General features: G+C 47.7%; 5 protein-coding genes and 1 long non-coding RNA gene across 7 annotated transcripts in view; 5 read left to right on the forward strand and 1 right to left on the reverse strand.

Annotated features, from left to right (window-relative positions):
• The window catches only part of LOC125951096 (attractin), a 7,075-nt gene extending 6,683 nt beyond the window's left edge, over positions 1-392 (forward strand). For both annotated transcript variants that reach the window (XM_049679655.1, XM_049679656.1), the window contains one exon: positions 1-392. This exon is cut by the window's left edge. The gene's annotated coding sequence lies outside the window, so the exon portion shown is untranslated.
• A 1,804-nt stretch (positions 393-2,196) lies between these two features.
• LOC125951209 (charged multivesicular body protein 3) lies at positions 2,197-3,351 on the reverse strand. The gene is made up of 2 exons (XM_049679876.1): positions 3,141-3,351; positions 2,197-3,056 (listed from the first exon to the last, which is right to left on the reverse strand). The coding sequence occupies exons 1-2, from the start codon at positions 3,183-3,185 to the stop codon at positions 2,439-2,441; spliced, it is 663 nt and encodes a 220-aa protein (XP_049535833.1). The 5' UTR covers positions 3,186-3,351; the 3' UTR covers positions 2,197-2,438.
• A 1,188-nt stretch (positions 3,352-4,539) lies between these two features.
• Positions 4,540-7,142, forward strand: LOC125951121 (ATP-dependent RNA helicase SUV3 homolog, mitochondrial). The gene is made up of 3 exons (XM_049679723.1): positions 4,540-4,920; positions 5,007-5,510; positions 5,572-7,142. Exons 1-3 carry the CDS (start codon positions 4,623-4,625, stop codon positions 7,068-7,070), a joined length of 2,301 nt encoding a protein of 766 aa, XP_049535680.1. The 5' UTR covers positions 4,540-4,622; the 3' UTR covers positions 7,071-7,142.
• A 142-nt stretch (positions 7,143-7,284) lies between these two features.
• Positions 7,285-10,815, forward strand: LOC125951105 (uncharacterized). The gene is made up of 2 exons (XM_049679684.1): positions 7,285-7,341; positions 7,403-10,815. The coding sequence occupies exon 2, from the start codon at positions 7,427-7,429 to the stop codon at positions 10,799-10,801; it is 3,375 nt and encodes a 1,124-aa protein (XP_049535641.1). The 5' UTR covers positions 7,285-7,341; positions 7,403-7,426; the 3' UTR covers positions 10,802-10,815.
• A 1,444-nt stretch (positions 10,816-12,259) lies between these two features.
• On the forward strand, positions 12,260-14,638 carry LOC125951240 (uncharacterized). Its single transcript, XR_007468773.1, has 3 exons — positions 12,260-12,401; positions 13,555-13,806; positions 13,880-14,638. It is a non-coding gene; the product is annotated as an uncharacterized LOC125951240 (long non-coding RNA).
• On the forward strand, positions 12,397-13,538 carry LOC125951189 (uncharacterized). Its single transcript, XM_049679849.1, has one exon. The coding sequence runs from the start codon at positions 12,457-12,459 to the stop codon at positions 13,456-13,458; it is 1,002 nt and encodes a 333-aa protein (XP_049535806.1). The 5' UTR covers positions 12,397-12,456; the 3' UTR covers positions 13,459-13,538.

Here is a 14,638-nt window from a genome sequence, read left to right on the forward strand (position 1 = left end):
CGCTCAACCGGCCGGCGGGACGCCTAACCGGTCGATCGTTTGGCTTTGGAGAGGGAGCAGCAACAGCCCTATAATGAGAGTGAGAAATATGCTGCTAGTCCTCGGTTTGGTTACAACTAGTGCTAATGCTCGTTAGTGTGTGTTCGTTCCTCGGTCTGCGATTTTAACACAAAATTGATCTCCAATGTTTCCCTTTGCGGTCCGTTTGCCTACCATCCCATGCTTCGTGCATTGGCACACGCTGACGTCATATCATAACATATCGATGGGCAACCTCGATCGCTAGGGCTGCACCGAGTGTTCAAACCTGCGGTACCATTATTTCTTTTTATGTAAACTCCTCATAGCGATTTTGCGTTACCGATGCTACCGAATCGTTTCCCTTTTCATACTGGACAGGGTACAGCTTGGTTTGAACGAACCCATTTTCTGATCTTTATACATGCAGCAAAAGTCTACATTTGTAACGAGAAACTACGTTTAAAAATACTCATTTACGCTGTGCAGTGCTACTAGAAGGAAGTAAACGTGTAGCGGAGTGATCAAACGATCCTACCCTATCCCTATCGCACTGCCCACAGTACGAGTCTCGCTCACACATCACGAGGTTGGTGATTCGTTCCATGGTCACCACATCTACCCCCTTCTTTTATGATTTGTTTTTCTGCTATCGATCGCCGCCATTGCACTTAGATTGTGTGCACTAAATACCCTGTTTGCAATCGCTTGAATGGGCCCGGATGTGAGGTGCTGACATTTTTATCTGAACGACTGAACTTATCCTATATTAGGGGAGACTCGCAAAAGCAACTGCTTCTAAGTGGGTCAACTCCTCCAGTAAACAAATAAGCAAGAGCATCAGCAGCAGCAGCAGCAGCAGTAGCATGAACTAGCCGCAACACAGGTCTGTTGGTCCCGTACAGCATGGAGAGAGGAATCGCGGAAGGAAAAATGATGGAAACAATGTGATTATTAGATATTTATTAACCGATGCGCGCAATCAAGATGGTGGCAACCAGGGCGGCGATAGGATACGTTTTGCTTTGTGGAAGTCTTTGTGAAAGGATTTATTTCATTTCAGTTTTCTATCTACTTCGCAAGTTACATCTCCGGCATGCACTACACTTACACGCCTTAGGTATCAAACCAATCCAAACCTTTCTCCTTTCCAACATTGTGGCGGCCAAATGTGAGGTGGCAATTTACTGCAGGAGAGGATTGTCTAGAGTAGAAGCGATAGGTTTCATAGCAGCTGTGCTCTTTCGTTCGTTGAATACGTCGCGCTAGGGTCCGAGCTTGAACGATAAGAGCTCTAGGAGCTCGAGATATACGAAAGGCCAAGAATCAAAACGGGGAAAAGGCACGAAACAGAAGTGAACAGGATAAAGGGGTTAAGGGGCGGGGTAAACTCATATTTCGGACCACCCCTGAACATATTATCGCAACATCACATCGCAACGAATAACGAAACGAAACAGGAAGTGACGCTGGTGGTAAAATGTGTGAATGCACGTGCACGTGCCGCATGCCGGCGGTACATAATGGCGTCCTTTTACGGTGAAAGGAATGCTAGAGACTGTGAATAATACGTATATGGAGATTGGAAGGGAGAGAGCATACATAAGAGAGATAGTACGATTGTGTACCGCGTTTTTAAAGAGGGTCCACGAATCCGTGGTCCTCCGTGGGTGTCTTCATTCTTTCTTTTCTTTTCCTTTGATTTGTTTTATTTGTTAGCTAGATAGTTTGTTTGTTCGCTTCGATGCTAAGAGACAGCGGTGGGGAAGAAGAACCCGGGCTGAGAAGCAATAGCGGAGCAGCAGCAGCATATGGTGCTCGTGATGATGCTGCATTAGCGCCACGGGGAGATAATGGGCCCGACATGGAGTGGAGCATAGAACAGATGCAGATTTTAAACCATACAGTACGTGTGTGTGTGTGCGTGTGTGTGTGCAAAATCAATCGGGAATCTTTGCCAACCCTCACCAGTCCCCAAAAAAACTCACAGAAAGGCAGATAATGAACAAATGGAAACTAAGTATTTTATAGCATTTGTTGCAGTAATAAAATGGACAAACAAACAAATAGGAAAGTGCTGTTTTCACTTATTCGCCGTACATTAGGTTAATCCGCAAAGCAGCACACTAAAGGATACGCTTGAGACGTTTGTTTGAACAACCGACAACGGGCCTGAAATGCTTTGAAGGACAACTGTGGTTTATTCTAGATGCTCTCGAGTCAACACCGCTGCACCGATCCGTGATCAGCGACTTTTGGTTACATAGAGATAAGGGGTAGTTAATACTCCGACAAAAAATAAGCTGGAAAACGATTCATCACGAACATGGTAAGTGTATTAGGTGTTTTGTACCACAAAACGGCTGCACAAACAGGAGACTGCACTCTGCAGCTTAATGGTCAATGAGAGTGCGTTATGCTCATGAGCGCAACGCTTCCAGCCGGCTTTGCATCTCCTTCATATCGTCCTCGTCGTCCTCTTCCTCGGCCACCTGCGACGTCGTTGGTTCCTCTTTGTTGGGATTGGCCTGTGGTGTGGCTGGCGCTTCGCCCAGCTTTCCGGCCGTGATCTCCCAGAGCACATTGTCGATTTCCTTCTGTGCCTCCTGCTCCATCTCCTCGACATCCTCGAGCGATTCCATCGTTTCGTCGATCATTTCCTCGATAATGCCGGCCTTCATCATCTCCTTGGACATTTCGCGCATCGACGCGGCCACCTCGGGTAGCTTGACGAGTGCCTGCATCGCCTGCATGACCTCGGTCGATTTGGACAGTGAACCGGCGACCCGTATCGTCGCCAGCTGGTTCTTCATCTGCAGCTGCACCGAATTGATGTGCGCTTTACTGGTGTAAATTTTGTTAACCGCCTTCCGGGACCGGATTAGCTCTTTTGCCAGGATTGTGCAAACCTCTTTGTCGTTCTTTTTGGCCGCCTCCTTCAGCGTCCGTTTGATCTTGTCCTCTTCGCGCTGAATCGACCGTATCTGTCGGTCGAGGGCGAACGTTTCCTTGCGTAACTTCGAGGACCACTCTTGCACCTACGAAACGAAGAGTCGTGTGTAGGAATCTGGTGTCGTGCATCCCGGAATGGGATCCAATTAAAGCTGCACCTCAACACATACCATATCTTTCGGGTTTCGTTCCTGCGATTTACCGAAGAGTCCCATGGTGGTCGATTGTGTGATTTGAAAGAGCTACCGCAACCACTGTCTACTGGTGCTTTTACCGAACGAACACGGAATTTCCTTTACTTTAAATTTTCGCAATTTCCCTGAAAATCCTCTTCAAACTCTTTTTTCGACGACCTTGGATGTTTGTTTTGTTATGATTCATCGGAATCAAGGTACTTTAAAAAGACAGGTAGCATCTTAACCGCTTTGACAGGTCACCATTTTGAATTTGTTTGACATTCATAGGAGGGCGCTTTTATAAACAAAACCACGTGAGTTTCAAGAAGAAGAAGAAGAAGATGTGGGCAAGTTTGGTGGTTTTATCAGGGAAAGTACTTGATTTCACTCTTTTTCGAATGTTCAAATGATTCATCTCTCTATTTAAGATCATTCGAGCGACCGAGTTGTGTTTTACAGCGAGTGAGCACGGTCCAGGAACGCTAGCTAGCTCTTGTTCTAGGCCGGGTGGCAAGACCTACGGACCGATACCATATTGAAACACTAGGAAGAATTTTGAGAATATTTGCATAAACTTCAACTTTCGTGCCACTTTTCGTGAATTTGAACTGTCGTAATACCACAGAAAAGCGAAAACAGCTCCGAAAGGAGCGTTCCCGAAGTAAACATCCCACCATCCCGTGAATGTCAAACTCTGAAGTTTTTTCTAAAATAAAATCGGGGATTTGTTCTGGATAAAGCTACCTGTCTTTTTAAAGTACCTTGATCGGAATGCAAGATTGACAGCTCACAACGTCATTCTATAGTGAGAAACAAGGTACTTTAAAAAGACAGGTAGCTTTATCCAGAACAAATCCCCGATTTTATTTTAGAAAAAACTTCAGAGTTTGACATTCACGGGATGGTGGGATGTTTACTTCGGGAACGCTCCTTTCGGAGCTGTTTTCGCTTTTCTGTGGTATTACGACAGTTCAAATTCACGAAAAGTGGCACGAAAGTTGAAGTTTATGCAAATATTCTCAAAATTCTTCCTAGTGTTTCAATATGGTATCGGTCCGTAGGTCTTGCCACCCGGCCTAGAACAAGAGCTAGCTAGCGTTCCTGGACCGTGCTCACTCGCTGTAAAACACAACTCGGTCGCTCGAATGATCTTAAATAGAGAGATGAATCATTTGAACATTCGAAAAAGAGTGAAATCAAGTACTTTCCCTGATAAAACCACCAAACTTGCCCACATCTTCTTCTTCTTCTTCTTGAAACTCACGTGGTTTTGTTTATAAAAGCGCCCTCCTATGAATGTCAAACAAATTCAAAATGGTGACCTGTCAAAGCGGTTAAGATGCTACCTGTCTTTTTAAAGTACCTTGGTGAGAAAGACTGGCACGTACGATCTCCGCCAAAGGCGGACTCCACCGGCGTTCTTCCTCCCATGGAATTATACAATACTATCTCGTGAACGACGGAATAAGGATAGAAATGTGGAAAACTGGCCACAGATTGCGGCAATGTTTCCGGACACTGCTGGGCTCGAGACGCACGGTAAGACCGAGTGTCGGTGCACACCCGGGCGGCTCACAGGTGATGCTGGCGTTCCGCGGAAAAAAGGACGATAGCCGACTGTTTACACCGATTCCGATTCGCCCGAGCCCGGATGATATTAATGTGGGCGCCGAGCTTACCGGAACACTCGATAAGGCCGAAATGTTGAAGGTGATCTTGAGCTTTAGCAATCGCAAAGAAATCAAATTCCTCTGTCTCGAAAATGGAATCGACTGTAAGTAGAACCTCATCCCCATTTCATTCTGGCCAGTGTTTATTTATAATCCGGCATCTGCTGCGCTTTAAATCGTTCTCTTGCAGCAAACCTGCAGCAGCAAGCGTTCGTTAGCTTCCGAAAGTACTGCCTCGAGACGGATGCACTGCCGGCCGATTTGCATGTTGTGCTGAGCGATATTCTGCAGGGCGCCGGGCATGTCGATGATATCTTTCCGTACTTTTTGCGGCACGTGAAACAAATATTTCCGCATCTCGAATGTATGGATGATTTGAAGAAGATCTCGGACTTGCGGCAGCCCGCCAACTGGTACCCGAATGCTCGCGGTATGAACCGGAAGGTCATCTTTCACTCCGGGCCGACCAACTCGGGCAAAACGTACCACGCGATGGAACGCTTTCTGTCTGCGAAATCGGGCGTTTACTGTGGACCGCTGAAGCTGCTGGCTAGTGAGGTGTACAACAAGAGCAATCAGCGCGGCACACCGTGCGATCTGGTGACGGGTGAGGAGCGAAAGTTTGCCAACCCAGAGGGTAAACCGTCGGCTCACGTTGCTTGCACGGTCGAAATGACTTCGATCAACACGCCTTGTAAGTGCAGCTGTGTGTGCTTGCATACAGTTTGCTCAATCATTGTGAATCTTCTTTACAGATGAAGTAGCGGTAATTGACGAAATTCAGCTGTTGAAGGATGTTGGCCGTGGTTGGGCTTGGACGCGGGCATTCCTTGGCTTGATGGCGGAAGAGATACACGTGTGCGGTGAACCGGGCACCGCCGATTTATTACAGAAGCTCTGCGAGACGACCCACGAATCGATGGAGGTGCGGAACTACAAGCGTCTGACACCGTTTCACATCGAGGATCAAGCGCTTATAACGCTAGACAACGTGCAACCTGGTGACTGTATCGTTTGCTTTAGCAAAAATGATATCTACTCCGTTTCCCGTGAGATAGAAGCACGCGGCAAGGAGGTCGCGGTCATCTACGGTGGATTACCACCCGGAACGAAGCTTGCACAGGCGGCCAAATTTAATGACCCCAACAACAGCTGTAAGGTGCTGGTCGCAACCGATGCAATCGGCATGGGTCTCAACCTGAGCATACGTCGTGTTATCTTCTACTCGATGATCAAACCGACCATGAATCAGAAGGGCGAAAAGGAGATGGACACGATTTCGGTTTCGCAAGCGCTTCAGATCGCCGGTCGTGCCGGTCGGTATGGTATGAAGTGGGAGGAAGGCTTCGTGACGACGTTCAAAGCGGAAGATCTACCAACACTGCGTGGTATTCTAGCCCAAACGCCTGAACCCTTGTCGCAGGCTGGCCTGCACCCGACCGCTGACATGATCGAACTCTACGCCTACCATCTACCGAATGCGACGCTCAGCAACCTGATGGAGATTTTCGTATCCCTCAGCACGGTTGACGATTCACTGTACTTCATGTGTAACACGGAAGACTTCAAGTTCCTCGCGGAAACGATCCAGCACGTGCCGCTGCCCTTGCGAGCGCGTTATATATTCTGCTGCGCCCCGATCAACCGCAACATGCCGTTCGTGTGTTCGATGTTTCTCAAGTATGCGCGCCGCTACAGCCGTAACGAACCGGTCACATTCGATTGGCTATGCAATCAGTGTGGTTGGCCGTTCCAGCTACCTCGCACAATCATTGATCTCGTGCATCTAGAGGCAGTGTTCGACGTGCTGGATTTGTACCTGTGGCTGAGCTATCGTTTTCCTGATCTGTTTCCCGACGAGAAGCTTGTGCGTGACATACAACGGGAACTGGACGATATCATCCAGCAGGGCGTATTCCAGATCACGAAGCTGCTCAAGAACTCCGAGACGGCCGTCTCGACCAATACGCCGGATGAGGATTCGTTCGTGATGCGGCAACGCAAGAGCAAATACTACCGAGAAACGGGTGCGAGTGGGACCCGTGGTCGGCTGACGGAACGGTTGCTGGCTCAAGGACTGCTGACTCCTGCCATGCTGCAGGAATTGAAACACGAGTGGGATCAGCAGGCGAAGAGATCGGGCAAGGCGGCTCACGGTGCGAGCGATCACAACCGCTCGGAAGATGATGACGATCCGTTCGAGGGTGGTAAGAAGGGAAGGCGGAAAGGGAATAGAGCGAAGCCACTGAAGTGAAGTACCTCATTAATAAATCTAACAAACTGTCCTCTAAGAGAACAGAATAGTATCGGTAGTGTAAGTCTTTTATCTTCTATCCAGTTCACGCGAAGGATATCACGGGATTTTCGAATTGTCCTTGGAGGGAAAGAGAGCGCAAGCTAGCGCCGCCGACAGAGACAGCTGTCAACTGTCAAACTCAGTTTTTTGGCTAGGCTTTGTGGCTTTATAAATCGACGCTAAAGTAGCCAAAGTGTTTAAAATCTCGCACGGACGGAAGACTAATCGAGTATGTCGGTTGTTGGATTAAATTTACGCTTCAAAGGTTGTTCTAATCGCTTTTGTTTTAGGATTAGCACATAAGGTCATTCGCTATGGCGAATGTATTTGGGCGTACTAAACCAAACACGGGCTGGAACACATCCGTATCTCAGGCGGATGGGATTCAAAATGTACTGGAAGAAGTGCTGCATGAGTTAAAATATCTTTCGAGCGGGATGCGCATGGTGCTCGAGCATCTGGGACTGGCAGTGGAGCCGGAGATCAAGTCGGAGTGTGGGTCGAATAAATCAGCAGATAAAGTTGAGTCACCCCAGGCCTTATCGAGAGCAGATGACGAGTTTCCCGAAGATCAGTATGAAGTAATGGAGGAAATAGTAATACGGGAACCAGAAGCCTATGAGGACCAAGAACTACTACAAGAACAAGGGATACAAGAGGTGGAAGAAGTACAATCGGTACACGCGCTACAAGAGGTCCACCACATCCAAGAGATCCCAGAGGTCCAAGATATCCAAGAGATACAAGATATGCAAGAGATACAAGAGATTCAGGATGAGCTCGAGGTTCTCGAAGTGCAAGAAGTTCAAGACGTTCAAGGCGAACAAGAGGAGCAAGAGAGGCAAGAGCAACAAGAGGAACCACAGGAACTAGAAGAACAAGAAGAGCTCGAGGAACTAGAGCAACTAGGGGAACAAGTGAATCAAGAGGAGCAGGAGACACAAGAGATACAAGAGATACAAGAGACACTAGTGGAAGAGCAGCAGTACAAAACACAGTACAAACTCATTCCTAGCGTGCTCATTCCTAGCGTGCTCATTCCTAGCGTGAAAGAGGAAAGCTACGATATTGACGATCGACTTATGCTCGCTATTACACCCAAACCTGTGCGACCATTTGCTCTGGTGAACTCTTTGTATGATCTTGCGCAGCTGGAGTCAAAGGCGGCCAATCCAGCTTTCATTACGCCCGTGATCGAATGGATAGGACACATAGATGGCGGTGGACGGACGGTTTGTCTGCAAATCGTGGACCAGTTTTTCGATCGCTCATTCCTGCTGAATGTCTCGTGGACGGGATCTTCTCGGCCCAAACCCCCACATTTTAACCAGAGGGATAAAAAGATAGCTCTGCGGGACTACATCAACACGATAGACCTCTTCTACCGTACCGTGCTCTACTCGGATCCGGAATTCACCTTTGATCAGGCTACTTCGTTTCTGCACGATTGTCTGAGGAACGCCTCACAGCGTCGCGATTTTCTTAAGCTGCGGAAATCGGCTACCAAGCGCCGTAGACGAGGCGTTTCGAATGGGAGAGGTGAACCATACAACCGTAAAGCGCCTCGGATTTTGGCTTCCAAATCGGTGGCCGATTTCGATCCTTCCATTTATTACACTTCAGAGGAAGATTTGTCGCTGAGTGTAGAAACCGCCGGAGAAGCGCACGATGTGGAGCAAGAGACCAACATGACGATGGCAAAAGATAAGCTTGAGCATGAGATGATTGAGATATATCCTATGAAAATGTTCACACCGATTAAGTGCTTGTCCGAGCTTAATGCGTTGGAAAAACAGGCGGCCGATAAGTCGTTCGTCGTTTCCGTCCTCCGATCGATAGGTCGTGTGCACGGAAGGGGCCGTGCCGTTGCATTACAGATGGTGGATCAGTTTTTCGACCGCAACTTCCTGACCCACTGCTCGTGGGCCGGCATCAGTAAGGAGGGAGAAGCACGGAAAATACCCTTGAGCATGTTCTGTCACACGATCAACCTCTTCTATCGAGCTGTTCTTTATTCTGATCTCGAGTATGGTCTGATAGAAGCGAAACAGTTTCTTCAGTGGTGCCTCAGCAACGCCAAATCGCGGTCCAAGAAACAGCCATTGAAACTGCACCACATAACCATTGACAGACCACCGATGCCGTTCTCGCCAGTCGCCAGCTTGGCCGAGCTGGATGCGCTCGAGAGACAGGCCTCTGACCAGACATTCATCTTGTGCGTCATAAAAGCGATAGGGACCGTAGAAGGAGGAGCACGGACTGCGTGCCTTCAGTTAGTGGATCGCTTCTTCGATCGTGGTTTCCTAATGCAGGCCTCGTGGACGGGCACGTCGAGAACCAAACGGGACGAGCCAAACGGCACACCGAAGACGGAGAAAATGGCCGGCAAAATAGCCTTAAGGAACTATCCAAACACGATGAAGCTGTTCTACCACGCAATTCGTCAGTCAGATCTGCATTTCGGCTTCGATCAGGCGAAACTATTTCTTCGGACGTGTTTGAAGAACTCCAAACAGCGGCTCGAGTGCCGCCGTATGAGGAAACCGGTTGCAAAGCGGAGAGTTAAAAGCACGGGGGCATCACCGGGAAGTGCAAATGAAACGGTTAACAGCACGATTGCTGGCGACACGGATGCAGAAGGTGAACTGAACGATCTGGATCAAGCGCTGGTCGAACCAGTTGACGATAGGATCATCCGGGTGGTCGAGTTCAATCCGGAACAACCATTTGCTCCGCTGAAATGTTTGGACGATCTGGAGTGGTTGGAAGCGAAGGCCACGGATCAAAGCTTTATCGTTTCGGTCGTGAAAGCGATCGGATGCATCCTGGGAGGTGGTCCTGCTGCGTGTCTAGAGATAATGGATCGGTTTTTCGATCCGTCTTTCCTGTTGCTGTGCTCCTGGACAAGAATGAAAAGTGGCGAAATTCCCCTCGGAACGTATGAGAACACCATCAATCTTTTTCATAGCGTAGTACGGTACTCGGATCTGTCGTTCCCTCTCGAGGAGACGAAAGCATTTCTCCAGCGGTGCATCAGAATTACTAAGCAGCGGAGCCAAATACGAGGACTTAAAACAATCGTTACAAAACGAAAAATTCAACGACCAGTATGGAGGCAGCAGTATCGACCGGTGTCCCGCGCCCGAAATGCGATGCCATTTGCACCGGTAACATGTTTGGCCGAGTTAGATGAGCTTGAGAAGATTGCTAACCAGCGTAGTATCATTATATCCTTCATCAATGCTGTTGGGTCAATAAGGGGAGGCGGTAGGAATGCGTGTCTGCAGATAGTAGATCGAATCTTTGATCGATCCTTTCTGTTGCATTGTTCCTGGTCCGGCGCATCGAGGGGATCGAAGAGAGGTAAAATTGGACTTAAAAATTATGAAAACATCCTGCAGCTGTTCTACCGCGCGGTTCTCTATTCGGATCCGGCTTATCAGTACGAAGAGTTTGAGCGTTTCCTGAGTTTTTGCACGCGAAATGCTAAACATCGCCATTCAGCAAGTTTGCTGAGGAAATCGGTCACAAAACGTTGGATCGGGCGTAGAGATCATTGGCGAACCCGCTACCAAAATCAGGAGGAGAAAGACGACACGACAACAGACCAGGAATCTGCTGCACAGTTCGAACAAGTCGACGATGAAGCGCAACCGGTGGTTTACGAAATTGTGGAGGTGATTGAGTAGAGCAACGTGCTGATCATGCTGCAACGTTATCGTGTGGCCCCTATTACTGTACAGCCTTGTGTATGTTTTCCATAATGAATAAACTTTGTGATAGGAAATCGGTTTAATTTAAATCAAATCAAAGTTGCAATCCAAAAACGAACAGCTTTTTTTTAAAAAGGTAATTATGGTTTCATGCACCGTTGAAAAAGGATGCCACGCATTGTACATTTATTTGACCTATTTGTACGGTTGTGCTCAGGTTAATCTAAGTAATCTATCAACCATAACGAACCGATCCTATGTCCACCATGGTACGGCAACTTCCTCGATCTCACTTTCGCTGACGACAGTCTCTTCGATTACGATGCTCTGATCTAGGTGTTCCTCATCCTGGCCGATTGCCTCTGTAGCGGCGTCCTGTTCTAGCTTTTTCCTTATTTCGACCAAGCAAGATTGCAAAAACTGTTCCGTCTCTTCCAGCGTAAAGTCCGGGTCAGACCGAAGGATCACCTCATGGAAAAGCCCGATCGTATTGGTGTATTCTGAAAGTGGTATCGTCCTGGATGGGGCAGACTTGTCGTTGGCAAACCAATCACACTGCATCAGGAAGGTCCTTTCGAAGAAGAAGTCCACAATACGACAACCAACCATTCGGCCGTTGCCCTTGACAACGTCGATAGCTCTCAAGACATATTTTAGCAGTTTTCCACCCTCCGCCTTTATTTCCAGTCGCTGCAGTTCGATCAGATTCCGCACGGGATTGAATGGCATCGGGTGTTTCAGTGCGGGAGCGTTGCTCGTTAGCCATACAACCTCTAGCGCCTTCTGCAGTATGGCATCGACCGTTCCAAGGACTTTGTCCGTTGCCTCGGTGCTAGTTGCCGCGGGAGTTTTCCTAGTAGTTGGGCTTAGCAGCTTTTCTACGTTGATGGACTCCACGGCATTGCTGTCCAGTTTTCTTCGTTTCGCAGCGCTTGGCTGGTCGTCGATGCTAGTGCCATGAGGCGCGGTGAATTCCGGGGGTTTGTACTGTTTGTTTCGTCTCGACCACATGCCTTTTCCAGACCTGGCGCCTCCGACACCGCTTTCCACCAACGGATCTGCTGCGATGGAGTTTGTCATGAAATGCAAAGCGTTTTCGATGCTCCTGGTCTCGGCAAACACTTGCCGCACTATTTCATGGATATTCGGGTCCATGATTATCCCGGTCACGGTCGATGCTGTGAAAAATCCACGATTTCCGGAGGAAAACACTGCAGGATTCCGATTTTCCTGGAAAATTTACCATTTCCCTCCAAAATCACTAAAAAAACGGCAGAGCGGTTGTTGGTGTTTTGTCCTGCTCACACGCATCTACACAGTGATGGTCGGTAAAGTATAAGCATTTTGTCAAAAAAAAGCATAATTGTCGGTAAAAATAAAAAATTTAAGCGTAAAATGGACTACTACCCTGCACCGTTGTTTTGGTTTGGAGGTTAGGTTGCGGGAACTTTTCACTTTCGTGAATTTTCGTGAATTTCGTGAAGCTGAATTCAAGGCGTGCTTGGGAAATCCTCATTGAAGAAGAAGAACGCGAGAACGCGAACGCGTATCTCAAGAAGATTCTGAAACACCACCGGTAAAAGGGAATTATTCTGCTTTTGATTACAGATGTCGGTTAGTTACTGTTAATCATGTCCGGGCTGCCCCCAAATCTACCGCCCTTAACGGGTAACTACATCATAAAGATAGTGCCGACCAGTACGGGAGGCCAACAGTTTACACTCCAGCAGCAAGCACCGCAACAGTTCTCCGTCCAACAGCAAACGGCTTCATCGTTCCCAGCGGGGGGAAGTCCGGCGTTGGTCTATCGACATCAGCAGACCGAACCGGGAAATGCACACTCAGCCGAGATTGCCACTCTGGTGAGACAAGTGTTGTCGGAAATCGCCGAATTGGAGAAAAGCATGGGCATCGTCAAGCTTCCGGATGTACCCAGCGAAACGGAACTCCTGCTGGAAGCTGATATGGCGCGCAGTGCCTCGACACCACCGTTAACGGACTCGGAAGAGGCGGACCAAGGACAGCAGGGTGACGATCTCTCGATGTCGGCGTTGGACCCATCCGTTGGCGCGCTTGTAGAGAAAGCGCTAAAGTTGATCAAGAAAAGTGAAACGCCATACGCAATACCGATCATTAAACCCCCGATGCCGTTCTCGCAAGTGAAGAGTTTGGCCGAGCTAGAGGAGCTGGAAGCGAAGGCCGCCGATAAAGCGTTCATCGTGTCCGTGATCAAAGCCGTGGGCTATCTGGAAGGGGGCGGCCGGACCGCTTGTTTGCAGCTGGCGGACAAGTTCTTTGACCGGCTCTTCATAGCACAGTGCTGCTGGGCCGGTAAAACGAGCAACAAAATTCCAATCAAAAACTATAAAAACACGATTAACTTGCTGTACCGAACGGCACGCTATTCGGATCTCAAGCTGACGTACTGGGAGGCGGCGGATGTAGTCTATCAGGTCGTAAAGAATTGGAAGCCCGAAGCCACGAGGAAGCGAAAGGCTACAATGAGAAGAAAGAAGCGCATGTATTCCATAAACGAAAACAACGACCCAGATGTAACTCTTGATATATCGATGATTAGTGAGGAGAGCGCGAGTGAAAACGAGCCTGACGAGGAAGTCGAACCGTGGTGGTAATACAACGGAATTGTGCTACAGCTTTTTAACTTGATGATTTTCGCACAGTTTATGCACTCATACAAATAAATAACTATTAATTTCCTTCATTTATAGCTGTTTATATTGATTGCTTTTAATACGAAAGCATTGGAGTGAGTGAGTGAACAATTGAACCAATAAGACAAATAAGAGACCAGCTGTGGTTTTGTGCAAAAAGTGACGATAAAATGGATAAAATCTCCAAGAGTCTGATCGCGCGTGTACGCTTTTACCCGTTTTTATACGACAAATCACACCGTTTCTATAATAGTTTGTCAAAAAAAGAAAAGACTTGGAAGACAATAGCGTCCGAAATTGGTATTGCACGTAAGTTGACTAACTGCTGCTTTCCAGATATTCCGGCACACTACCGGTTTTCTCTTGTACGTCACTATTCTAGCGATTGTCGCCAAACGGAAATGGAAATCCCTTCGAGACATGTACTTGCGCTACTTAAAACGAAGCAGCGGCTCCAAGGGACAAGTGAACCGTAATTGGAAGCAGGAGGAGAAATGGAAACCGATGCAGTTCCTCCAAAGACACATGCAACCAACACGCAAAGGAGGGTCTCTGGAGGTATCTAGTACCTCGAAACCACCAGCAGAAACAGAAATTACATCAGCGCTACAAGAATCGAACGGGAATTCAGATATAGAGCTGCTGTACCTCAGCTTCGCAAAGTTCGTGCGAAACATACGCTGTCCAGTGACGCAGGCAAAGTTGAAGCTTCAAATAATGGAACTCATCACGAGTGCGACGATCGCAATTGATCCAAATGGATTGAAAGATCCAGCATTTAAATGTTCATGAGCGTCCGTTCGTTATATTTTTTTCTTATATAAGCGATGGGGAAGTCAATCCCGGTAATTGGTCGGTTTACATGAAATATTCCGAGGAAGATTTTGATGCACTTGGCAGCAATTTACATTAGAAAGGGAGCAATATACACTCTAGAAGGGATCTATTACTTCAAAGGGATTGCATAAATGCAATGATGATTCAAGGAATTTAGGTGTGAATGAGATAAAAACTTAAAGAGTGATGAATTAAAATACTAATAAAGTTGCATCTCATATGAATTAGGAAATGTAATCGTAAAAACAACACAGGAAATACAGAACCAACGCTTTTGTTCGCTATGTACACAGTAGCTGAGTTC

Source organism: Anopheles darlingi, chromosome 2 (genome assembly GCF_943734745.1).
Source record: "Anopheles darlingi chromosome 2, idAnoDarlMG_H_01, whole genome shotgun sequence".
NCBI classification, from domain to species: Eukaryota; Metazoa; Arthropoda; class Insecta; order Diptera; family Culicidae; genus Anopheles; species Anopheles darlingi.